Source organism: Crocodylus siamensis, chromosome 3, assembly GCF_052110815.1.
Source record: "Crocodylus siamensis isolate JL-2025a chromosome 3, ASM5211081v1, whole genome shotgun sequence".
Classification (NCBI taxonomy): domain Eukaryota; kingdom Metazoa; phylum Chordata; order Crocodylia; family Crocodylidae; genus Crocodylus; species Crocodylus siamensis.
Genome location: NC_143397.1, coordinates 221,994,520 through 222,021,881, shown reverse-complemented (window position 1 = coordinate 222,021,881; position 27,362 = coordinate 221,994,520). Strand labels below are relative to the sequence as shown.

At 43.1% G+C, this 27,362-nt stretch overlaps 1 protein-coding gene across 4 annotated transcripts in view; it reads right to left on the bottom strand.

Annotated features, from left to right (window-relative positions):
* Nucleotides 1-27,362, bottom strand: part of VPS13B (vacuolar protein sorting 13 homolog B) — an 883,845-nt gene that overhangs the window by 248,148 nt on the left and 608,335 nt on the right. For all 4 annotated transcript variants that reach the window (XM_090040420.1, XM_090040419.1, XM_090040417.1 and 1 more), the window contains 3 exons: nucleotides 23,798-24,001; nucleotides 3,747-3,873; nucleotides 785-928 (listed from right to left, as the gene is read on the bottom strand). In XM_090040420.1, the coding sequence (XP_089896546.1) occupies nucleotides 785-928; nucleotides 3,747-3,873; nucleotides 23,798-24,001 (475 nt within the window). The remainder of the gene's footprint in view (nucleotides 1-784; nucleotides 929-3,746; nucleotides 3,874-23,797; nucleotides 24,002-27,362) is intronic.

The window sequence follows — 27,362 nt, the reverse complement described above, 5'->3', positions numbered from 1 at the left end:
TAGCCTTTTCTGCTCTATAACAAAAGTACAATCTGAACTGCATTCCCAAGATGCTGTGGGCCTGACAGATCACAGGATTTGAGGATCACGAAGGAATATGATTTTGTTTGCTGCAAGGTATCTGATGGGGAGTTTCATCTTCCTAGGAACATCTTGGAGGCCTAATTTGGCATTAATGATCAAATAGAAGATTTAAAAGGTGGAAGCTTAGTGAGTGAAGTTTGTCATCACCCACAGCTAGTGCTCAGTGGAGTAAGAGGCTCAAAGGGGCCATCTCACAGAAGTAAAAGAGTGTGAACACCAGTATATGATAGGTGGATGCAATGAGCCAAAACAAAGATGAAGATACATTAAGCATATGCAACCTTTCATGTGGTCTCTCATTTCTCTTTGGATAGTGTGACCATATTACTTTTAAGGAAATCTGGGACACTGGCCCCTCAAGTCTGCAGTGCTGTTGCAGGCAGCGGCGTTCTTGGTGGTACTTGCCTGGTGCCCTATGCCGCTCTACTTCCCTGCCAGACTGAGCCCCACATCCTTGCGATTCCGGGATTTCTGTTTTAATTTTCACTAACTGGCTGGGATTGGCCTATGAAATCTGGAACTGTCCTTCCCAAACTGGGATGTGTGGTCACCCTATCTTTGCAAGATGAGGCAAAAGAGGTGTTAAAATAAAGAATAATATATGCACTTCATTTATGTCATATTTCTACCACTGCAAATGATTTAAATGTCTGATGTGAGCCATAGAAATTCTAAGAAAATCCCAGGTTATCTAATTTACCTCAATGGCTTTGCTGGAAGTTTCTAATCCAACCATATTAGCTTGTATTATTTGCTGCAGAAGTTGTACTTGAGCCACACTGAGGAAGAAATCCAGGTTTGTGGTCACATTCACCTCTAAAGAATGGCCGCACACTAAAATCTCCTATGGAGAAAAATAATTCAAAACACTTGTTAGCAAATTCCAGATAGAGAATTTACAGTTTCTACATGAACTACAAAATTTAAGCCATTTAAAAATGTTAATTAGGATTGTTAAATCTGCTTATCCTTAACTAGCAGAGACTGTCATACCAATTATAAAGTTTTCTGATGAAGGCACAGTTTGATATCTTACTTCCTTCCAACAGCCTATGTAACCATCAAGACAAACTATATCTAAGTGTTTCATGTGTGAAGTCTTGTTTCCGTTTTTTTGTAGTATCAAATAGTGGACTGTCAGATTTTTGTTTTTCATTTTCTTGGCAATGGATTACAATTCTCCTTTCCCCTCTTCTTCCAAAAGATGTACTTTTTTGGAATATAAAATAAGCTTGATTTATAATGAAATCATGTGTTGGAACTTGCTGATAACCAGCCTAATTGATTTCTGTTTACTTGTAAACTGCTGTTAATAACTTGGCAGAGTGAGTTGGATGACCACTGTTTTATTGGTATTATACAGCACAGCTAAAGTTCTAGACCACAGTTGGCAGCAATACAGAGATGAAAAATAGAACCAGTCCAGAAAGGTTGATTAATAAGCAGAAGCACTGCCCTTTTCATGAGAATCTTGTTTATATTCAAATGTTTAGTAATCTATGTAGACTTCTTTCTTTACCAGTAAGTGTCTCGGAGGGAATAGGTAACAAGGAGAATCTGACTAATAAAACATTTACATTCCTGAACATAAGTATTAGTAAATTTCAGAAGTTTCTTATTACTGAATCCTTTCCATGCATCTCAGCTATCCCCCAATATTTGTTTAAGTTAAACTCTTTCCAACCCACACTTTTGATGGCATTTTACATTAAATGTTTCAATTCTCCCCTCATATAGCCAGCCTATTCATTCTGCTTAAGTGTGTACCTGTAACCTATATAGTTCAAATATGCCTTTTTATTCCTGCCTCAGTTTTGTCCTCCCCAGGAGGCAGCTATTATGAGAGATCACTCCCACTTGCTGGCCAGAAATGACTGGCACCTCCTGACATATAAAATTTTTAAGTTCCCTTGTGCCATGCTAATGCCAAAAAATGAACCACAGTCTCTTGTGTGTACAAGGTCCCGTAGGCTTATTGTTAATGAGCCGGCCTACAGACTGGTAAAAGTTATTGCAAAATCTTTCCAATCGATGTGGAATATCTTGCACTACCACTATTAATTTTGGGGTGGTATGCTTTTGGAAATTCTTAACTTGGGAAGTTCAACTACGACAAAAATCAGGCGATTCTTTTTTTGCTGAGACAATGTAGCTTTCAGGTTTGCTTTCAAGGGTCCTAGGAAAAGTGTTTTTTAAATGTTGAAAAGTGTTGAGAAAACATGATTCATTAAAAAGCCTTTAAAAATACTGCTGGAAACCATTAAAAGATTCCCACTTTTGATTTTTCAGACAGTGCCAAATTAGGCCAGCCTGTTTCATAGTTTGTAGGGTCGGAAGGGACCTGAGCAGATCATCAAGTCCAACCCTCTGCCATGGCAGGAAAGAGTACTGGGGTCAAATGACCCCAGCAAGGTGTTCATCCAGCCTCCTCTTAAAGACCCCCAGGGTAGGAGCCAGCACCACTTCTCTTGGAAGTTGGTTCCAGATTCTAGCTGCTCTGACTGTGAAGTAGCGCCTCCTGGTATCTAGCCTAAATCTACCCTCTGCCAGCTTGTGACCGTTATTCCTGGTCACTCCTGGTAGTGCTCGGGGGAACAGGGACTCCCCCAGTGCCTGCTGGTCCCCTCTGACTAGTTTGTAACAGGCCACTAGCTCCCCCCTCAGCCTTCTCTTGTGGAGGCTGAACAGGTTCAGGTCCCCCTGATCATGGGAGTGGCCCTCCTCTGGACCCTCTCCATGCTGTCCACATCCCTCCTGAAGTGAGATGCCCAGAACTGGATGTAGTACTCCAGCTGCGGCCTGACCAGTGCTGCATAGAGGGGGAGGATCACCTCCTTGGACCTTCTTGAGATGCATCTGTGAATGCATGACAAGGTGCGGTTGGCCTTCCTGGTCGCGTCCCCACACTGTTGGCCCATGTTCATTCCGGCATCAATAATGACTACAAGATCCTTTTCTGCCTCTGTACTGATGAGAAGGGAGTTCCCCAGCCTGTACGTATGCTGCTTGTTCTTTCCCCCCAGGTGCAGCACCTTGCACTTGTCAGTGTTGAAAACCATCCTGTTTTCATCCGCCCACCCCTGTAACCTGTCTAGGTCTGATTGCAGCCTATTCCTCCCTTCTTGCATGCCCACTTCCCCCCACATCTTAGTGTCATCAGCAAATTTGAACAGGGTGCTTTTTACCCCCTCGTTCAAGTTGCTAATAGATGTTGAACATTGTGGGCCTGAGGACCGAGCCCTGCAGAACCCCACTGCCCACGTCCTTCCAGGTCAAAAATGACCCGTCCACCACCACTCTCTGGGTGCGGCCCTCCAGCCAGTTGGCGACCCATTTGACTGTGTAGGACGAGGACTATTTATTTCTGTGCGTTTGTACAGCACTTAGCACAAGGGCATCCTGAGCATATGGAGGTCCATGATTAGGTGCAATCATAATGTTGTTAAATAAAAAAAGATCTGTCCCTAAAATACAGATAACAATTACTATCTGTGTCAGAGTAAAATACCCAAGTTAACAGTACTTTTTAAAGCTATTCCTATGTATAAACACTTTATTTTAATATTGCTTACTAGAACATTATCAAGATCAAAATGTGCTACTGGGACAACAGTTTACATCTTAACATATTGTTCTTTTTTCTGTTTTTTCTTGACACTAACCTCTGTGTGCAAATTCTCTGGTGCAATTACTTTTGTGAAAATAATCGCAGGAGCAGCAGTTATTCGAACTGTGAAATCTGTTAAAATCGGAGTCAAAATTGCTCTTCGTTCTTGATGTCGCTTTATGCTGAAAGAAAGGAAGACAGAAAGAAAAAGGGAAGAGATCATAACATCACATGTTCTTCTTATGTACAGTGCACCCAGTACAGTGGTTCTCAACCTCATTAGGCTCAAGTCACTCCTTGGAAAATGTGTCAGCTCTTAACTTTCACTTGTTTCTTGACTATGGCAAAATAGAGCAATTCTTCTGTTGCAAAGTAATTAAAGCCCACAATAGGTCAGAATGTTTTTGACACTACTGATTCTTATTTGAAATCTCTGGGGTTACCTTGTGAATCATGTGCAAGTGTTTACACACCAGCAGTGCTCATACTGTCCAGCACCCCATAACATCCTGGTTGAGAATTGCTGGCCCAGTAAAACAAGGCTTCAAACCTGTCTGGGACATTTGGGTGCTACCACAGTACAAACATTTATTAATAGTTAATAATCACAGTGGTCACAACTCTACAATCCCAACCCTAAAATCAGTGGGGCTCCATGCAGGACAAAGCTACGTGCAGGGCCAATGCTAATAATTCAAATACATTACTTTACAATTAGGATTACATTATACAGTTCTCTAATGATAACTATTAATACATTGTGCAAATCCACAGTGTCTTCAGTGTGTTTAGTTAACATTTGATTCTGCAATCTAATGTATACTGACCTATGCAGAATGATTTATTCCTTGCTGGTTATTTTTCTGCTGAATTCAACTGTTAAAAACTACTGTGAAATAAATTAAACCTTGCCTATCAGAACTGTAAATTATATAAAAACAGCTTGTCAGTGAATGTTCTTCACTTTATAAATAGCTGGTTTTGAAACCTTAATAAAATATTTAATTTCTACATAAAAACACTTAAAATAAAACAGTTAAAGTTCCTAAAATCAAGGTCAAAAAAAGGTAAGACATCTTATGCCACATAGCCTATACTCTACCACTTGCATCTTATCATTAACATAACTTACTGACCACTATAAACTATGCATAGCCATCTAATTCTTTTCCCAGGTAAAGGGATGGCAGCCTTCAAATGTTTTCTTATGCGATTCATTGCCCTAAATTAACTGCTTCTAATCAGAATAGGGACATTCCATAAACATGTGCATCAGTGATCTGGATAATTAGGCTGATTTCTGGTTGTTCTTTATTGTTTCCATAATGCAAGCCTAAGGCATTTTTCCATGTTAAGGATGCACCAATCAATCGTGCTTGTGGACATATCTGTGCAGGCAAGGATCCTTCTGTCGGCTCAACGAAACTACTGAAACAAAACTTAGTCTATGAGACCTCTCACTGCCTTCCTTTCTGATGAAGAAAAAAGGAACACAATGAAATCAGGTGATGCTCAATCCCAGCATTATCCTGCTGGTGTGAGTTTTTTGAGTGGTACTGATGGAGACCTTGTCTCAAGATGGAAAAAGTCTAAGTGAGATCTGGTCTACTTACTTTTCTTACAGAGAAAAGATAATCCCTAGATTCCATAAAGGCAAACTCTAAAAAGTGCTAGAACATGCACTAGATAACTAACAACTAACCATGTTTCAGGGATGTAGGTTGTAGCCGTGTTAGTCTAAGGCAGTGATCTCCAAATTTTTTATGGTGAAGATCATTTTTTGTAAGTAAAGGGCACTCTAGGATCTGCCTGCCTCCCGCCCTGCCTCCCCAGCCCCACCTCCCACCGCCTTGCCCCCTGGACAAGCTGCCCAGGCTCTGACCCAACTCACCCAGCCTAGCCCTGGCAGCAGGGGGCATGGCTCAGTCCAGCCACATGTGTCTTCTTGCTGCTCCCAGTTGTGGAGCCCCTGACAGACTGCGATCGACCATCAGAGGCTCCACGATCAACCAGTCAATCAAGACTGACTGGTTGGTGACCACTGGTCTAAGGACACCATGGATGTTACAAGCCTACCAACATCCCACACCAGGATAGTATTCATGCCTGCTTTACATATCTGCAAGAACAAGACTGCAGCTCAGAGTACAGAACCCAAAGATATATTACACTTTATCCTCACACAAAACAACTTCACTTTCAATAACCAACACTTCCTCAAGACCATGGGCAGAGCCATGGGCACCAAAATGCCCCCACATTATGCCAACCTGTTCATAAGCCACTTGAAAGAAAAATTCTTCAAGGACTGCACCATCAAACCCTTGTTATACTTAAGACATATCAATGACATCTTCATCATTTCAACTGAAAACCTACAATCTGATTGATTTCCATCAGAAATTCAACATGCAGCACCCCTCCATCAGACTATCACTGGAATACTCCAACACCAACATTCACTTTTTAGACATGATGGTCACTATCCAGAATGGCACAATAAGGACCACCATATGCAAGAAACCCACACACCAACATACATATCTGCACAGAACCAGCAATCACCGTAAAAACACCAAGAAAGCTGTAATATATAACCAAGCTCTCCAATACCACTGAAGAGAACACCCATGATCACCACCTCACCAAATCTCAAAAGGGCCTTCACTCAACAAGGACACTTCTCCAGGGAAATATATCATGCTTTTGAAAGAGCCACCCAGATACCACATGAAGAATTGCTGCAATACAGAAAAATCCCCATGAATAGCACACCACTGCATAGGACATATCATTCCTCCCTGGAACCTATATAGAAAATCCTCAAACAACTGTAACCCATACTAAAAGGAGACCCAATTCTCACAGAGATCTTCCCAGAACCACACATCCTAGCCTTTAAACAAGCACCAAACCTCATCAACCTCATCACCAGAAGCAAACTTCCTACAGCCCCAAACACACCAAATGGGTCCAGACCATGCCAGGACAAGAAATGTAAAATCTATCAACACACCTCCACCACCCCCACAATTACTACACCCTACAACAGAGCCATCAACATTCCTGGATATTACACCTGCACCTACAGAAATGTAATATCTCATCCAGTGCACCAAATGCCCAGATGAAAAATATGTCAGAGAACCCAAACAATAACTGTGCACCAGAATGAACGCACAGTGGAAAAGTATCAAAGATAAGAATACCCAATTACTGGTGGGGGCACACTTCTCACAAGAAAACCACTCTCTCTCTCCAATCTCTCAGTTGCAATCCTCAAAGGGAATTTACAAAATACCTTTCACAGATGAGCCTATTAATGCCACTTCATCAATCTACCAGATACAAAAATTCATGGACTAAATATAGACATTGGATTTATGACACATTATAACCTGCCTAACATCTGACTTCCCAGGTAAAACCTCCACTTTTTACCAGCTATTCTCATTCCTTCCCCCTCACCTTCCTGTCTCCCATCCTTTGACTACAGCTACATTCATTCACCCTTTCTCCTTCTCCTACCTGTCTCTTACCTACTGACCACCTCAATTTACATTTTAACTGATTGGCTTTCATGCATACATACTGGCCTCTGACTGCTTTACCACTCCATCCAGGAACAGCTCAGACCATCTGCATATACTTCCTCAGCCTGACGAAGGGCATTTGTGCCTGAAAGCTTGCTAAGAAGAACTCTTCCAACTATTTGAGCTGGTCTAATAAAAGATATTGGATTTACCCAAGGACCCTTGACTGCCTAACAACTAACCATGAACTCACTGTTGAACAAATAATTGAAGTTAAAACAATACACTAACCAGCTTAATACATCTCCCAACACAGGAGAATGACTGATTATGCATGTCCTTTGAGGCGGGAAAGAAATTAAGGTTATGCAGTCAGAAGGTATATTTGCAGCACAGGATGGCGTACCTCCCATTAGCTTTCATTTAGGTAGCATGAGTAACCATAAGAGCACTAGAGACTTCAGTATAGACAATACAAAGCCTGATAGGGACCCTGGGCACATACATGCCTGGGTTGCTGCCATATCTTGAATGTTATTGTTACCCATGCTGGCTAGAAGAGAAAGCTTTCTGTCCTGCAATCACACCCCTACACTGCAGTGCAGACACATCCTGTGATACATTTATGGCAGGGAGGGGTATGCACATACACATCTCAGCAGACCTTCTTCCTTTGAAATAGGGTTGGCTGCAGATCACAATCTTTCAAAGGGGCCATCTGTAGACCAAACGTTACACAGAAGAAAAAGTAAATGGGTATCACAATGTTTTTTGAATGGGATAAGGCTCACACTTACATTAAATTTCTAATAGGAATAACAACAGCAATAAGGGTCTACTATTTAGAACCCCTTGTTTTTGTTACCTTGGAACTTACACTGGTGACAATTATGTTAAATGCTCTGGAGGTACACAGAAAGCATGGTAAATTATAAAGGGAGGTGTACTCTTAGAGATAGTTAGAGCTCAGGCTATTTAAATTTATCTGCAGCAATTTTATACAGAATTTGAAAGCTGTAGAGTACAACATTTCCTCAACACAGGTAAATGTTTTTTACCTGTGGGAGAACTGGGTATCTGCATTCTGCATCAAGAGAAGGTTCTGCCTTTCATGTCTAGTCCCATGTACAGCACAGTACAGTAGTTTAATTTAGAGGTAACAACGGAATGACAACTGTGGCAAAATTAGAGTCACTGAGAAAACCTAGTCCATGAAAAGAGATTATTCCAAGACAACATTTGGAGAGCACAGCAAATTGACAAATGCAATCAGTGATGAAAGAAGTCAGAAATTATGACGTTCCAGAAATGTTTTTCCTGAGCATCACCTCATTCTTAAATTTACACCAAAAGGCATTCTTTTCAGTTCTGTACTTATTTCATAATGGGAAGGAAAAGTAGTGGTTTTCTCTGGTGAAGAAGAAGCAGAGCTGAGGGATGAAGGCATAATTATATGAAAAAGTGTAGGCTGGCACACTTTGGATAATTTTCTGCTCAAATGTACATAACGTTATTGACAAATATGACTTTGGGCCCCTCTACACATTATGGGTACTGCACAATTAACTGGTTAATTGCACAGTTACCTGGAGACCAGCTGCACGTGCAAAGTAGCTATCACACCATAAAAAGCTTCAACCAGCTATACAATTAGACCTCAAAAATGTGTACTGACTTTATAGCTGGTTGCTACTGAGCTTTAATTTGCAAATGTAGCCTGCAGCCCCATCACTTAAGGGGGCTGTCAGTGGTCGGGGTGCACCGTGCCCAGCATAAATCCCCCAAGCCCTAGGGATCACTGCTACAGTGATCTCCCTGCCCCACATGTGTGTCAAACCCTGGGCCAGGGGGATCACCCATGCAGGAATCCTCCAGCTCTGGAGGCATGCCCCCCCAGAGCTGGGAGACCCTCAACTGGGGTGTGTAGGGCTCCCAGCCATGGGAGCTTGTTTCTTGACTGTGCAAGTGGAGCCTGGAATCGGGCACTTGTTGCACCAGCAATAAGGCATGATAGGATCTCACAATTGTGCCTTCTGCCATGAAAGTATGGCATGGCAGGAGGCACAATTGTATGAATCATGCATTAGATCCCATCTTGGCTTTACTTGCACATACAGAGGGGGCCTTAAATACATGAAAGGGAAACAGAGATGTAATAGTGCACTATAAGATGGATGCAAAAATGACCACAACCTGCTCCCTTCAAATAATGACCATAACCTGCTCCCACTGTTTAAATATTTTTTTCAGCCAGCTCAGAAAATGCTCATGTCTTAAATGTCATGTGTTGCTTGACACATGTCTAATGCACTGCATTTTACAGGATATTTTTGGTAATACAAATTTATGATTACTTAATGCTTTCCTTAAATGTGTGATGTAGTTCACGTATACTATTTAACCTCTCAACAAACATTACTAAGGGGAGCCAAATCAAGTGTTAGCAAAATAATTGGAAATTTAAACAGAAGGACAGTAAAACATAATGGAAATACTGGGGGTGGACAATATGGTGAAATCACAAAAGGAACAAAGAAACAAAAGACACTCTGAATCATTAAATCTTCTATACAGCACCTAGGTACACTGCTAACTTGACACAGGTGTATACCACATGAGCTTATGAAAAAAACTTGACTGTGTAAAGTGTAGTGATGGCTTTTTGTCCACAGTGCATTCATTCCAAAGTCCACTTATGCATCTGTTTTATATTTGTTTTTTTCAATGAGTACTTTCAGAGATGTTAAAGTAGTTGATTACCCACACTTAAAAGTACAGAAATTTCAAAAGACCATATGCTAACACAACACTCTGAGGCAGCAACACAGGTATGGAAAGGTACAATGGTACTGCACAATGACTGCTGGTCTCTGATGGCTGAAATAGGCTATTCCTAAATCCACTCAGTAATTTTAGTTAGGGACCAGAAGACCACTGTACTAAGTGCTTTTCAGAGAAAAAAAACAAAAAGATGGTCCCTGACCCAAGGGCTTACAATGGACACAGACATATAGGTTGGAGACTACAAGGAAATAATAAAATATTTCTTGGTTAGTATGATCCACAGAGATTTTAGCACACCGCAGACTAGATAATGTCAAGGTTTTTATAGAAGGCAGGGTAGAGATGCATTTTACAGAGTAACTAAAAATCAGAGTTTCAGAGTTTCATAGTAGCTAGGGTCAGGAGGGACCTGAACAGATCATCTAGCCTGACCCCCTGCCACAGGCAGAAACAAATGCTGGGTTCACAAGACCCCAGACAGGTGATCATCCAACCTCCTCTTGAATTTGCCCAAGGTAGGGGTGAGGACCACTTCCCTGGGAAGTTGGTTCCAGATTTTGGCCACCCTAACTGTAAAATATTGCCTTCTGATCTCTAACCTAAACCTATTCTCCATCAGCTTATTACCATTGTTCCTCATCACCCCAGGTGGTGCTAGGGAGAAAAGAGATCTACCTATTTGCTGCTGATCTCCCCTGATGAGTTTGTAGGCAGTCACCAGGTCCCCCCTCAGCCTCCTCCTGCTGAGGCTGAACAGGTTCAGGTTCCTCAGTCTCTCCTCATAGGGCCTGTCCTGCTGCCCTCTTACCAAGTGGGTGGCCCTCCTCTGAACCCTCTCCAGGCTGGCCACATCCTTTTTAAAGTGCGGCACCCAGTACTGGACACAGTACTCCAACCGCGGCCTGACCGAAGTTACACAGAGGGGGAGGATCACCTCTCTGGACCAGCTTGAGGTGCACCTTTGGATGCATGACAAGGTATGGCTGGCGACGGTCTGGCATTGGCAGCTCATGTTCATCCTGGAGTCAATAATGACTCCAAGATCCCTTTCTGCCTCTGTGCTTTCAAGAGGGGAACTCCCCAGCCTTTATGTATGCTGTGGATTCATTCTCCCAAGGTGCAGCACCCTGCATTTATCTACGTTGAACCCCATCCTATTCTCATCTGCCCATTTTGTAGTCTGTCTAAATCTATTTGCTGCCTCTCTCTCCCTTCAAGTGTGCCCATCTCGCCCACATCTTAGTGTCATCAGCAAGCTTGGACAGCGTGCTTTCTACCCCCTTGTCCAAGTCGCTGATGAAGATGTTAAACAGTGCAGGCCTGAGGACTGAGCCCTGGGGTACCCCACTGCTCACATCTTGCCACTACTCCACTACTACTCTCTGGGTGCTCCCCATCAGCCAATTTTTTACCCATCCAACTGTGTAGGCATCAATGCCACAGTCGCTTAATTTATTGATGAGGCTGGGGTTAGAGACAGGGTCAAAAGCTTTCTGAAAGTCTAAAAAGACTACGTCCATGGTGACACCATCATCCAAGGATTTAGTTACTTGGTCAATTAAAGGCAATGAGGTTGGTCAGGCAGGACCTGCCTTTGATGAACCCATGCTGATTGCCCCTGAGCATGATCTCCCCTGCAGGCCCCCCACAGATGTGCTCCTTGATGATTCTCTCCAAGATCTTCCCAAACACCAAGGTGAGGCTTATAGGCCTATAGTTACTTGGGTCCTCCTTCCTCCCTTTCTTGAAAACTGGGACCACATTAGCTAGTTTCCTATCCCCCGGCACCTGGCCAGATGACCACGAATGCTCATATAGTCGGGCCAAGGGCTCGGCAATGACCCCTGCCAGCTCCCTCAACACCCTTGGGTGGAGGGCATCTGGACCAGCAGATTTAAAAATGTCTAGCCCTTCCAGAAGATCCCTAACTACATCTGCGGTGACTGAAGGCCTGACAGAGCTATTCCCGAAATTGTCCCTACTTTTGGTAGGTGGGATATCCTGGTTCCTGTTCAAGAAAACAGAGGCAAAGAAACTGTTAAACATATCAGCTTTCTTGTCTGGCGTAGCCACAAGATTACCATTTGTGGCTTGCAGGGGCCCTATATTGCCTGGTGCCCTCTTCTTGCTCCCAATGTACTTGAAAAAGTACTTTTTTTTGTCCTTAATCCAGGATGCCAGCCTGAGTTCCATCTCTGCCTTGGCCTTCCTAATAGCCCTCCTACACTCACGGGCCGAGGAGTACTCATCCTTGGTGATAGCTCCTCCCTTCCACTGGTTGTATGCCCCCCTTTTAGTCCTCAGGCATTGCTGAATGCTCTTGCTGAGCCAAGTGGGTTTCTGAGCACTCTTTTGTATAAGCTTTTGTAAGCCTACACACGCTTTTATCAGATTCTATGAAAGGACATGCACAGAGCAGTCTATCAAGTAGAGAGAGTGATTTGAATACAAAAAACAGGGGAGGAGGAAAAGGTGGAAAGGGGGGAGAGAACAGGACAGACAAACAAGCAAAGACCCCATAGGGACAAAGGAGTCACAGAAGATAATCCAGGTAATGGCATAAGAATGAATATGAGTCACCAATGCGATGAATATGAGTCGATGAAGGAACCACACCCTGTCATGTATCAACAGGGGCATCACTAACAGGTCCAGAGAGGTCTTGCTCCCCCTCTATGATTCTATGAAGAATCCACAGCCCCTGTTTAGACCATACTTAACACAATCCAGTTTAAGTATGATATCATATCAGTGCTCATTCTTTCTTACATGCAGCAGTGAGAACTTAGATGTCTGTAGACAATACAGGTTCACTGTAAGCAGATGATAGCACATATGACATTGGCAGAGGTAGGAGTAAATACATTTTGTATGTTACAATCCACATTATTTGGTCCAGTGATTGTGTGGTCTGTATTGATGAGGGGGCATTGCTTGTATCTGGGTTTGGAGCACGGTCTGGTACCTTGGTAAGAATGGGAGTTTAGATAGCCTGTTGCTTGAAATACACTATTTGAGGTTGGGGAACATGTGTAAGCTAGGACAGTTTGAGATGGGCATCCTTTTCCAAGAAGTGTTGAAGGTCACTGATGAAAAGTATAAGATGTTCAAAGCTGGAGTGACAACTAAAGGGATTCTGTTGTCCTCATATCAGTCTTGCAGCAGGTCAGAGTGAGGTCTGAGTCTGGTTTTATCTGAATGGCTATGGTTCGGGAAGTGCACTGTAGTTGTAGGACTCCCCACTCGAGATTCTTAAAGCATGCATTCCAATCTGTGGGATCAGAGCAGAAATGGTTATGATGTGGAGCCTGCCTGTAAATGATGGCATACTTAGGATAAAGCTGACAGCTGTGATGGCTTGGTGGATTTCTGATGCAATGTGGCCATTGGAAACCTTCACCATGGTGTCTTGGAACTGAATTTGCTGGGTGAAGTATTCCAGAATCAGTTTGGAAGGGTAGAAGTTATTAAAGTCCTGGTGAAACTTCTCTAGAGATTTCTTCCTATGTGTACATACAATGGCAATATAATTGATGTACCTTAGGAATAGGGAGTCCCCAAATCTAAAATAGTTGTGTGTGAAGACAAAGTAGGAGAGTACAATGGAAGCAGAAGCAGTGTCCTTTGTTCAAGCCATAATGTTCTTTATGGCTCAAAATCTGCCCTCATAGGGGATGCTGATGTACACTGATGTGGCATCCATGGATGGTTGCAGGAAGCGTATAAGTAGAGCCTAGTTTCTTCAAGAAATCTGTGGTGTTTTTCAAATAGCTGGCAGCTCCAGTGGCAAATGGGAATAGGATAGAGCCAACATAGCTGGAAATTTGTTCTGTCATATTGCCAATGCCAGAGACAATGGAGCATTATGGATTGCCAGGTTTGTGGATCTTGGGTAATACGTAAAAGTTGCCTGGCCTGAGTTCTCGGGAAGTGGAAACATTAATTTTCTCCTGCGTTTCCGGAGGTAGCATCGTGAAGAAGTTGTTTAACTTCTCCCAGTATTGTTCTCAGCATCTGTAAAACTCTATGTTGGAAAGTTGTTTTGCAGCTTCTTACATGTATGCTGTCTAGTGCATGACAACAGTGGCACCCCACTTATTAACCTTTTGTATGATAATATGGTTATTTGTAAGGGTGACCATGGCTCTCCATTCTACAGGACTGAAGTTGTAATGCAAGTGTTCTTGATTTTTGGGAATCTCAGAGTGGTTACAAAAGCAGAAACAGTTGTATATACAGGTCCAGAGTGGGTCTGCAGCCCTCAACTGGAGTCCAGAAGCTGCTCTCCTTGCATTGTGCATGGATCTAGTCTGTGATGGATTTATTATTGTTGGTGGCTTGAAAGAGGAATTTAAAGGTCTGTTTTTTGGGAATTGGCTTATAGGTATAGATATATGCATTACAAGGGTTCAAGATGGGTGGCAGGGGTTGATTTGTAAGAGCCTTGGTTTCTCACACAGAGTTCCATATAGCCTTGGAAGCAGACAGGCTGTCTAGCATGACAAAGCCAATGGATGGACACAGCCTGAGAATTGAGGGGGCATAACATGAGATCAGAGCCTTCAAGGCAGACAGGTTGTGTAACACAACAAAGGTCACATAGTTTAGAAAACAGCTTGGGAACCAAGGAAGTATATACCATACTGGCCCATAACATGACATAAGTGACACCAGCTACAACGTCCCAGAGCAGAGGGGCGCCCAGGTCCCAGTTTTGGGGGAACAGACCAAATTAGGAGAAGGCCCAGAAGGCTATGTGGATGTGTGACCACAGAGAGACAACCAACCAGAGATAGCCAGGGACGAAGAGTCATCAGGAGTCATCAGAAGGGAAGGAGAATACAAAAGAAGAGACTTGAAAGTAAAAAAGGTTCCCTCCCTCACTTCGGTCCCTCCTGCTCTTCCTTTCCATCCCTCCCTGTTTCTCCTCCTCCACCCTAAGAAGGGGCCTCATTCCCATCTCTGCCCCCAGGAAGGGTCCTCAAGGCCACCATGGACCCAAGGCATATGACCAGCCCATCTCATGCGCCCCACTGAAGATGGGTGTGTGGGCCTCGGCATCCCACCTCCAGACTGCTGACATCTAACACCTAAGAGAGACAGCCTCAGAGTGGAGCCTATATCCTGACCAGATGTACTTTGACTCTGATGACAGCCCTAGGATATGGTTGATATATAGAATTACTTGTATGCATTGTTTCTTTTCTGTTATCACTGTGTATCAATAAATTTGCCCATTATTGAATGGAAATGCTGTGGTTGGTCTAAGGGTGGGTCCCTCTGCCCCAAACAAAGTACCTGAATCCTAAATCCAAAGCCAACAATTGTGTGGTTCCTTGTCACGGAAATATTCCCTTATTTCTAGGCAGCAGAAGAAAGCTTTGAGGTCTCCATGCAGCTCCACCTTATTGAGTTGTGCAGTAGTGCAGAACAAAGGACTATGGGACAGTATGGACACCTCAGCCGGGCTGAGAGTGTAGCTGGTTGGGTTGATGACTTTACCATGGATTGTATGGTTGTTGGGGCATGTAAGTTTGGAGAGTTTTCCTTCCTTCATTTTCTTTAAAGAGTGAAAGTGTTTGTGATGGGCTGCTTCATGGCTGGTTGCAGGGATCTCTTCCTAGTAAATGGTTGTGTCTGGGTGGTTCTACATGCTGTTTGTTAGTTTCTTAAGATCAGTTCCTGTTTGCTTTATAGAATGCTGATAAGAGACTGAAGCACAGAAAATGAGTTCTAACTACGGATCTGAAGGAAAATAACAAAGTAGTTCTGTGGATGCTTATGGAAAGTTCCCTCCAAGTGTGAAGGGCACTGGAGAAAAAGCAGAAGTGCTTGTTTTAAAATGTAACAATTAGTCATTTGAGGCTGATGAGATGTGGTGCTGGCATCTTGAGAGAACTGCAAGAGGATAAATAGAGTGGGGAAAGGTCTTGCATGTGTAGACATATAGCTAATGTTTAGTATAGAGAAAAGAAGAAAGGCAGGGAATTAGTGAGGAAGGATATGAGTAAGGTAACAACTGGGACAACTATCTTTGTTGCAGCATTTTGAATGAATGTGAGTGGGGAAAGATTTCATTTGTTACAGTGAGAATAATCCTGCAGTAATTGAGAGATGGCATCATAAGAATTTGGATGTGAATTTTAGCTGTGTGGACAGAAAGAAAAGGCTGTATTTTAGAGATTTTATGTAGAAAAAATTGGCAAAATTGTGACATACCCAGGATATGACAACCTAGAGAGAGACTAAATTTAGGGGCCCAACTTTGAAAATATCGGGTTTAGAATGTATTATAATTAAATCTTTGTTGTGATGCTCATAGCAGTGAATACTATATAATTAAGGTTGATTTTTACTATATGCTTAAATAAAATATAAGTCAGGCAGAATTCACAAGTTTGCAAGTGCAGACAGGTGATAATCACCAACTCATTTATTTCAGATGGCTTTAACTGCTTGTTTTACTTTCTCTGATCTTCCTTTGTGATCTGATTTTTCTTTCTTTACCTCAGTTGGAAATTCTTGGGATTATTCTTCTTGCATACTTTAATCATTGTTATCTGAATTTTGCTCATGGTTTGGTTCACACTTCATTGAGTCCTTCTGCTGCAACATATCTCCTCCTAATTATCCAATTTTAATTCAGTTGCCCCATCCCCCATAAACTATTTACAGTGTAGAGCACTAAAGGTCTTTGGAAGATGAGAGCCTGCCTATATGCTGAGGAGATGAAAGAAAATACAGTGGTTTCTTAGAACCTGAAACCCTGTTCTGCCACCAACTTTCCATATCACCTTAACCAAGTCTCTACGGATTATCTATACCATGCCAATGCTGTATTCAGGGAAGCATGGGACTTACATCAGTATGCTAATGTGCTTCAGAGAGTCAAGTTTACCAATACAATTGAGGTGGACTCATCCCAATGACTGTTTGTGAGCCCTTGTCTCTGACGTGTGTTGGAGTGTGCAATGAGGTCAAGTCCAGAGGAGTTTGACTGGCATACTTCTCATTCTGAAGCATGTCAGTGGACCTGGGTAAGTAGGACATTGGTGGGGTGTGCTCAAACATATCCTGCCTGAGTCTTGGTGCTGATGCAGGATGGACAAGGCCTTAATACCCTACCCTCCTGTCTTAAAACAGCATTTCTATACTTCATAGGGATACACTATAAGATTGTAATTCATTTAAAGATGATGTGGCTGTTGTACAATACAGCAAGAGAAACTATTTTACCACACAATACAGCTAGATGATGAAGTACCGGGCACCTCACTGCAAAAAAGGACTGTGGATAAAAATTGGCTAAGCTAACTGCATTTTTCATTCACCTCTGTGATAGCAACAGACAGTATCTTTGTTGTGAGCTAATGAGTAAAAGAATGCACTCACATATCACTTATGTTAGCTACTGTAGATATTGCAAACTAAACATCTTGCCACAATTCAAGAAGGATGTCAAGAAGCTTGAGAGAGTTCAGAGGACAGCCATTTGCATGATGAGAGGGCAAGAGAATAGGTCCTATGAAGAAAGGCTGAGAGCCATTGAACTCTTCACAGTTTCACAGTTAGTAGGGTCGGAAGAGACCTGAGCAAATCATCAAGTCCGACCCGGCAGAAGAGAGTGCTGGGGTCAAACGACCCCAGCAAGGTGTTCATCTAGCTTTGTCTTAAAGACCCCCAGGGTAGGAGCCAGCACCACTCCTCTTGGAAGTTGGTTCCAGATCCTAGCCGCCCTGACCGTGAAGTAGCACCTCCTGATATCTAGCCTAAATCTACCCTCTGCCAGCTTGTGACCGTTATTCCTGGTCACTCCTGGTAGTGCACGGGGGAACAGGGACTCCCCCAGTGCCTGTTGGTCCCCTCTGACTAGTTTGTAACAGGTTACTAGATCTCTCCTCAGCCTTCTCTTGTGGAGGCTAAACAGGTTCAGGTCTCATAGCCTCTCCTCGTAGGGCCTGCCCTGATGCCCCCTGATCATGCGAGTGGCCTCCTCTGGACCCTCTCCATGTTGTCCACATCCCTCTTGAAGTGCAGTGCCCAGAACTGGATGCAGTACTCCAGCTGCAGCCTGACCAGTGCTGCATAGAGGGGGAGGATCACCTCCTTGAACCTGCTCGAGATGCATCTGTGGATGCATGACAAGGTGCGGTTGGCCTTCCTGACTGCATCCCCACACTGCTGGCCCATGTTCATCTTGGAGTCAATGATGACCTCTATTTGTCCCTAAAAGTTTTACAAGTGACGTTGCACATACATACCACACGCTTATTGCGTTTCCTTTTTAAAGAAAGTACCATTGCTATCAGGATTTGGAAAATTTGACATATTTCTACTTTTCATAAGAGTAAAAGCTGCAACCCCCTTCTTAGAAAGTCTTCACAAAGTAAGAGTATCATTTTTTTTCAGCTAGGTACCAGAGATCTTGGCTCCCTGATGTACTAATGAAGAGTCCCAGGGAGTCCTTCCAGATGGTGGTGTGCCAAGGACAGGATTGTAATGCAGTGCATTGCCACACTCAGCTCATTACCATACACAACAGTAATGCCCTTAACCTCAATTAATTTTTTTTTCAAACAGAGTTTATTCAGGCTGCAGGAAGCATAAGTTGCTGCTGGGAGTTGTAGACAGATTGCATGGGGATGGGGGTGAGGCCTCAAGAGAGGATATATTTCTTTATTTCCTTCAGGGCTGTTGTTTTTTCCACTGAGAGAAGGGAAAGGCAGGAGGAGAGCTGCAAGCTGAAAAAGCAGTTTTTAATCAAGAAAAATGCTTTTTGGTTAAGTATTCCCAGCTCTCCACATGCTGTTTGGTAGAAGGTATAAATATGGACAGGTTTCATTTGTACATAAGCTTATTAGACTAGTCAGACTGTTTCCAGCATTCTTTTTAGATACTGCACTATTAGGAAACTTTTTATAACATCTTTACTGAAGTAAAGCACTTCATAACTTAAAATGAGTTCTATGATCCCTAATTTTGGAGAGGGGATACCCTACACTACCCAAATTTTTTTGATTTTTCCCAGTCCTGTTTTTGGTGACCTCTAGCCATACTGCAGGTAACACCATTGTTTTAGTGTAAAATGTTCTTGGCATTTTTATTCACTGAGCTTATTGAAATATTCAACATTTCGGATGCTTTGCAAAAAACCCCATTTTTTTCTTGCAAATTAGGACATAAAAAAGGAAACTTATTTTCACAACTGTGAAATGTTAATATTTAATACCCCAAGAGGTTTAAGATTACATTAAAAACATTTAAATGTGTATTCTATATTTTATCCAACCATATTATTTTTAGAAATATTGTTTTAAAAATTCAATCAATAAACAAGGAAATAGTCAATTCAGAAGATTAACTGCTGGTAGCATTTACTGTAGGATATATGAAGATTCCTGATATCTATAACCAAATAACTGAGTAAATCTACAATAATATACCTGGAATGCTGGAAACTGGAACCTACACTTGGAAAAAGAAAAGCACCTTCTCTACAAGGTAATCCATTAATCAAACAACAGCAGAGGGGGAAAAAACAGACCTGACTCTAAATTTTAACATTCATGTATCAGCTAAACATACAAAATAATGAACTAACAAGATATACCTTGCAAACACGCATCTAAAAAGAGAACTTTAAGAATAATTGACCTAATAAACCACAACACTGGGAGTTGATGGTAAGTGAAAACAAAAAGAAATGTATTCAAATGAAAACAATGAAACTAACTCCAAAACAACTTAAAAAGCCTTTTCTTATGTTCCCTGATAAACTTCTCAAAGCTTGCACAAAATTAAGAAAGAAAATAGTACCACTACTAGCTCAAAGAATAAAGTCTCTGTGACATTCTCAGGAAAGCTGAAGATAAACTTCACCCTGGAAACACTAAGCACCATGTAGTCACTCTCTTGTGCATACTGGAAACATCCCAGCACATGGCAGACATCAGTACAGGTTCTTTCAGTTCTCAGCACATCACTTCTACAGATCATAAAATAAACCCAGATGCAGCAAAACTGGTTGCCAAGTAAAAAGTAAAGAAGTTAACATCTTGAAAATGAACATTAACAAATGCATATAAGATTAAACCAAACTGACAAATAAACACACATCCCAACTACACTATATATTAAACAAATGCAGACTAGAATGAAAATAGTAGAACTGCAGATCACAATGAAAAAGTTAATGCATCTAATAACATGACCTAACTTAAAAACAACTAAAACATCAATTTAAAAGGTCTCTCAGAGCAAAAATATTCATTTGTTGAGCACGTATTTGAATGAACACACATATATAGAATTTCATCCAAAATGGAAGGCAGACCTAGCAGTTATGCAGAGAAGGTTCAGATTGCCAATAACAGCTGCTTCCCTACTCTTGTAATTTTAACACCATATTAGGAATCGTACCTAGCTTGTTACCATGGTCAAAGACTTTATGCATAAGGCTCAAACCAAAACCTTGGTGACTGTACCAATGCCAATTGCCTAAGGCAAAAAAAAAAATTGTCTTGTTGGCTGACTTAGAATGGCCAGCATGGCCAGTGGAATGGCAAATAAGACCAGCACCAGCCAGAAGCGCAGCCCTGGCTCTCCCCTTCTCCCACTACTGGAAGCTGATAACAATGCAGGGGAAGGGAACTGAGCCTGGGCTCAGTTCATCTCCCCAGCACTGCGATCCGATGGGGTGGGGGATGGAGAGTCAGCCCAGCTGGGCTCACTCCCACTCCCTGGACTGCAATCAGGCATGGGGCAGAGAACCAGCCCAGCATAGGGGGAGGAGGGGAGTGAGCCCAACTGGGCTGACTCTCTACCCTGTGCCCAACCACAGTGCTGGGAGTGGGAGTGAGCCCAGCTGGGCTGATTCTCTGCTGCTCCCCACCCAATCTAGCACCAGGGATGTGGAGTCAACACAGCTGGGCTCACTTCCTGTTCCCAGCGAAATGTTGAAAGAGCATCAAAACAGCCTTTCAGTTTTGATGGAACGGAACAGCTGTTTTGAATTGAAATGAAATTTAAAATGGAACGTTGTTCTTTTGAACTATCGAAACTGAAGGCGAAAAAGAAGGTTGCCGTTTCGCACAGCCCTAGTCATTACAACTTTGTCTTTCATGGAGTGGTGTCAGTCAGCAACGTTTTGTGAGAAGGGAAAATTATCCTTGAAGTGCTAACACTGCAGCTTCAACTAGAAGGGCAGGGGAAAAGTTTTCAAGTGTAAAGATCTAAAGAAAGAATGTCTTGTGGGATTTTACTTGGGAAATTGCTGTATAAAATGGCAGAAAAGTAAAACTATGCCACCTTTAAATGACACAGCAGATATTACTTTCTGTGCACTGTCTCTTTTCCCACCATTGGTGTTCCCCACAGATCTTCCCTTGATTATGTGTATCCCTTTTTCTCTAACACTCACTAAAAGAGGCCTCTTCTCAGGGACTATCTACTTTTCTGCAGAGTGAATTAGCCTATTAGTCTACTGATGCACTTTAGAGATTTAGGTTTACCAGTAAAAGTTTCTGGACTCATCCTCAATACCTGTTTGTGAGCCCTTGTCTCCAAGGCTAGCACATAAATTGGTATAAGTGATTGGAAACCAGTTCAAATCTGTAACACAACAGAAGTTCAGTGCACATAAACCACTTTCAAAATAGCCAATACACTTTAAGATAAACCTGGATGGATGCAGCATCAGACTTAAATGAGATAGGTTAAATCAGTTTATTGAACTTCTGTCATAGAACCCCTTCCTATTCAAGTTAACTCTCGGTTCCCCAGCATCCCAGGATGTTTTGCACCTCCCCTGCAAGGGTGGGTTTAGCCTTGGCCCAAGGTGTCTGCTCCAGTCAGCCAGGATGCATGTGTTAGTACCCCCTGGCTTCTGGCCACTGCATGTGTCTGCATTTTTGGAATCATAAGTGAATGTCTATTCACATGCTTATCAGTTTAATCTATGCAGCTTAGACTAACTTGTGAAGCTTTAATAGGTTCACACTTGGGCTTTTTGACTGTTTGTACTTAGCCCCACAGATCCAGAAGTGGGCAATGAGGTCAAGTCCAAAGCAGCATGATGGTCAAACTTCCCATTCCAGCGTGGGGATGGGGGGACAGCCATGGGGGCCTGGGGGTGCAAGTGGGGGATGGGGCCAGGTGTGGCAGCCATTGGGAGGTCTAGGGGGGTGGGGGCTGTGGGTCTGGGTGAGGCAGCCATCGGGGGGGCTGCAGCAACTGGCGGGGGATGGGGCAAGGCAGGACAGCAATTGGGGTGCTGAGGTGGGGCATGTGGTCCCAGCAGAGAGGTGGTAGCCCCTGCAGGAGCCATTTGGCTCCTGTTGGGAAGGATGCTACCCCAGTGGGGGGGCTGTAACCCCTGGTGGGGGGGGCAGCAAAATATATGTTCATGAATTCATAAAACATGTATTAGGAGTTAATTTTATTATTATGATAGACACTGGTAGTCTTCCAAATTGCAATAAAACATTGCCCAACTGATCGCTGTCTCTGTCTCACTCTCTCTAGATATATAGTGGTGTTTTGTTTTAATTGTGAAAGAACATGGATTTTGGAGTATTTTACAGAGTGACTTTGGGATTTTTTTATTAGGGATTTTTCAGTTTTCCAATAGGGAACACCAGAATTCCTGCTAGGGAGGCCAGTGGCAGGACCCTGCCTGCTCAGAGCTGGCACCTTGGACCCAGCTGGCTGTGGCTGACTTCCTGGCCAAATGAGGCAAGGAGGACATGCTTTGACCATTCAAAACAGGCCACCACACCCAGAATATCTTCTGGACGATAGTTGCCCAGATGGCCAGGAAGGGAGCTCACATGGCAGTAGTGCTGCACAAAGGCCAACTCTGCAGCCACAGCCCACTGGCAGCTGGCCGAGAGGGGCAGATACCTCATCCAGGTCTGGCAGGTGCGCAGCAGGTCACAGCCAGGCAGCAGCCCCCACTGCCAGACTGCTATAGTGGGTAAATGGTTCAGGGAACTCTCACCTAGTGATTCTATAAATACTCATTTTAAGTGCAAAACACTAAGGACATGTATTTATGCTGTGTCTCCTGTGTGTAGGTGGCCTCATTCTACTGTGAACTTGACCGAAACAGTAAAAATCCTCCATATCTGTTTGCTGGACTCAACATGATCTGGAATTGAACAAGACCTTCAAAATCCATTGGCAACACCTTCAGCAGGTGCCTTATATGGAAGCCTCTCAAGGGTAATCCAAGAGAACCTGAACTAAACCTATTTAGCTAGAAGCGTCCTTTTGTGTATCTTACAAATCAGCTGAAATATGTCATTCTAAAACTGCATCTGTTTTCAGTTACAGAAGCGCAAAAAACAGTTCAGAGCCAAAAGAAAAAAAATCTACTTGGTCTTCCTTTAGCTTAAAAATGTCTAAACTGGTTTTATTCAAACCTTGAGAAAATACAAACAAAGGAAGAAAAAGTAATAAAAAAACCCAAAAAACCCCAACAAGCTGTTGTTGTTAGACCGAGACCTTGAATGCCAAGTCTAAGCCTGGAGTTATTTTTTATGGCCATATAATAAGCCATTCAAAAAGGAGTTTATAGTGGGGAGAGAGAGAGAGAGACAGAGTAACTACATGATAATTACTGTGCAAGAACAATTTCAAATGTACAATTCAAAACACTATTTTACAGAAAATATTTTTGCAACGGAAAGTAAAAACAATAGAAAAATATGTAGCCTAGTCATGATTATATTTTTAGTGTTTTTTTCCTAGGAAATTCTAGAAAAAAGAACATTTTAAAACAATTTCCTACCTACTGGCCATATTCCATTCAAGTGCTGGGTTCTGAGAATTTCTTTCATTCTCTGTCAGGACCCCTCCTTTACTATTTTCTTTCTCTGGTTTCAGCTGATGCCATTGTGCAGTACCTATGTTGATAGACTGCAGATCTATTTGGTATTGTCGGTCTTCAACCTCTGATCCAGGATCTCGAAGTATTCCTAAATTCAATGCTCTTCTAAAATGACAGAAAGATGATCTTCCATTAAAAACAGATTTCCATTACCGATTATTATACACTACATCTAAATCCTGCAGGTAATAATCAGGCAGAACACCTATTAGGCACAACAAGACTTCTATGTAATAGAACTGAGGCCCAGATACTTACAAATATTGAGATGGCTGAACTCCAATAGGTTTAAATGGAAGTTAGCTGCCTGAATACCTTTAGAAGTATGAGTGCACTGATACATTGGTTGGCTATCAGATCAGAACTGATAAAAGGATAAATGACATTATCAGCTATTGGGTTTTTTGGTCATTGTATCTGATAATTATGGCCACATGCTCAGAGCACCCTGGCAAGCACAGTCTGGGTCCCCATGCCCTGCCACTGGCCCATGCCTGCAACAGACTACAAATCCCAGCAAGCAGCAGGAGGGGGTGCCAGGGAACGGTCACAGGACAGCGCTCAGCAACAAAGGGATTGTTACTAGCTCCTGCAGCTGCTGCCATGACAATACTGCGTGCACAGCATGGGCCTGAGCACTGGGGCTGCTGCAAAGATGTTGGGTTGCACATGGGTGGGGTAAGGCACTGTACGAGGGACATTCTGCTCCACTGGGCGTCTTTGCAAAAGTGGCTTCTCCCCAGCGGCCACCAGAGCTTGACTGTGTAGGGCCCACTGGCACTGAAGCAGTGGCATGCTGCTGGGCTCCAAACACTCCCAGTACTGCTGTTAACACAAGGGTCCACCCCGCCTGCCTGGGACAGCAACATAGACTGCTGGGAGCAGGGCTGTGGATAGGAGCCATCAGTTATTGGATTAGCATGGATCAATATGGCTGGTTAATCATCGGCTATTGGTATTGGCCAAGAAAATCTTTATTGGTTGTTGGGACCCAGAGGCCTTCAGGCCTGGGTTTGACCTTTGTGCTCAGCTCAAGCTGCATGCTTAGCTTGAATTGTGGTCAAGATCTGCACCCAGTGAAAGAAGCAGATGGAAAAATACTGTCCCTGACTTGAAATGAATAGGAGAAAGGCTCAAGTTAATGTTATGTCTTAAGAAATGCAAGTTATATGATATATAAAGAGTGATGAGAGAGTGTACTCTTCAGAACACTCCTGAAGAAAGCCTGAAGAGATCCTGTCACCAATCCATGATCCTGTCTTGATATCAGACATGGGAGCCAGGAGCCCTGGACATGACTTCATGGCCTGATCAACCAGTGAAGCTGTGTTTGCAACATTTTGGGTGGTGAGCATCTGCTTTGACTAGGTACAAACCTAAAATTTTTAACTGTTACTGCTACTTCAGTTTTAATTAGAATTGTATCTGTTAGGGTTCAATGAACTTGCGTTTAGTTTAGGACAACTGTGTCTTAGTTTCCTTGCCTGGCATAAGACCCATTATAGCATCATAGGGATGCAACACAGTGCACCTCTATTTAAAAGTCTGGCCATTACTACAAGCTTGAGCCAACATCTATTAAGTCAATAGTCTCTTCCAATGGGCTCCTGGTGCCATCTTATTCAGGGGGGCCACATCCCCCCCCAGCAACCAGTCAGAGACTGGGAGAGCAGGGTCCCCCCTGGGCCCATCTCACCGACTGGGAAGGGAGGGCTCCTCACAGCAAAACTCATTGACCAGGAAGCAGCCACAGTGCTACATCCAATGCTCCCACTCCTTAGCCAGTGCTTGCAGGAGGGACACTGGTGCTCCCGCCTGCTCCCTGATCCACTGCCTAAGCAGGGAGCACAGATGGTCAGGGGGTGCACCAGCACTGTCAGCGGGTGCACATGCACCCCCTATATGTCACCACTAGCCTCTTCCATTTGACTTTAATGAATAGAGAAGTGGTTAGCCGTGCTAGTCTTATGTCAGTGCAGAAGGTAGGGCAGGATGGTATCTTAGTGACTAGTTCAGAGCAGTATGAACTTTCATAAGTGACAACTGACTGTCATATGCTGCAAGGTCCTTTCATAACATCTCACAAAATAGGTTACCTTCTACAAAACCTCATGTTTCTCTGAACTAGTCAGACAGGGTGGTACCTTGTCCTACCTTTTGTTTTGACATTAATGCGCTTAAGAACAGGTCTCCATAAGCAGCATTTCCTTTGAATTGTGTAGTGTACGCAGCCGCGCAGGTGTGCCTGGTAGAGCGGCATGAGTGCACCTACACAGCCATGTACATCAAGCAGCTTAGAGGGAATGCTGTCCATGAGGAGCTCCAATGAAAAAAGAAATCCATTCATGTAGCAGTAAGATACCACCCATTCTGAGAGAGGGTGACGAAGCCCTTAGTAAGACCATTAGGATTTGACCCTACAACAGTAAGATGCATTTTGTGCCTACTTAATTACTTGAGATTTCAGAAGACTGTGCAAAGTTAGAAAATTACAAAAAGAGAAGCTAGGATTTTCCAAGTTTCTTACGTGTCTAGGAATTAGGTGCCCAAGTCCCACGGTATGTCTTAGGCACTTAACACTATCAGCCCTATTTAAAACTTGAAGCCAGGGTATTTTGCAGATATACTACTGAAATCAAACAAAAGCCCTGTAACAGATATATGATAGTGTTTTTTACTACTACACTAATTGCTCAATACTAACGGCTCAATTGAGATAATTGTTAAAGTGTTCAAATGTAGTATATAACAGAATAAAAAGAGTGTGAGTATGGGAATATATTCTATTTCTTTTGTTTTATTTTATTTTACTTTAACTAGGAATAGCACAAGATCTCCACCCTAGAGTACTGAGAGAATTAGCTGAGGTCATTGCGGGACCCCTGGCATGGCTGTACGAGCACTCGTGGTGCCAGAGGACTGGAAGAGGGCCAATGTGGTTCTCATCTTCAAAAAGGGGAGGAAGGAGGACCCAGGAAACTATAGGCCAGTTAGTCTTACCTCAATCCTGGGTAACCTTTTTGAGAGAATTATTCTGGCACATGTCCATGAGAGGCCAGCAGGGGAGTTTATGCTTTGGGGCGACCAACACGGGTTCATTAGAGGCAGGTCCTGTCAGACCAACCTGGTGGCCTTCTACGACCAAGTCACCAAATCCTTAGATGCAAGGGTAGCAGTGGACATAGTCTTCCTGGACTTTCAGAAGGCCTTTGACACCGTCTCTCACCCCGTTCTCATTAAGAAACTGGGGGACTGTGGTCTCGACAGCTACACAGTCACATGGGTTGCCAACTGGCTGGAAGGCCCCACCCAGAGAGTGGTGGTGGACAGGTCATTTTTGACCTGGAGGGATGTGAGCAGTGGGGTTCCACAGGGCTCGGTCCTCGGGCACGTGGTGTTCAACATCTTCATCAGTGACTTAGACAAGGGGGTAAAAAGCACCCTGTTCAAATTTGCTGATGACACT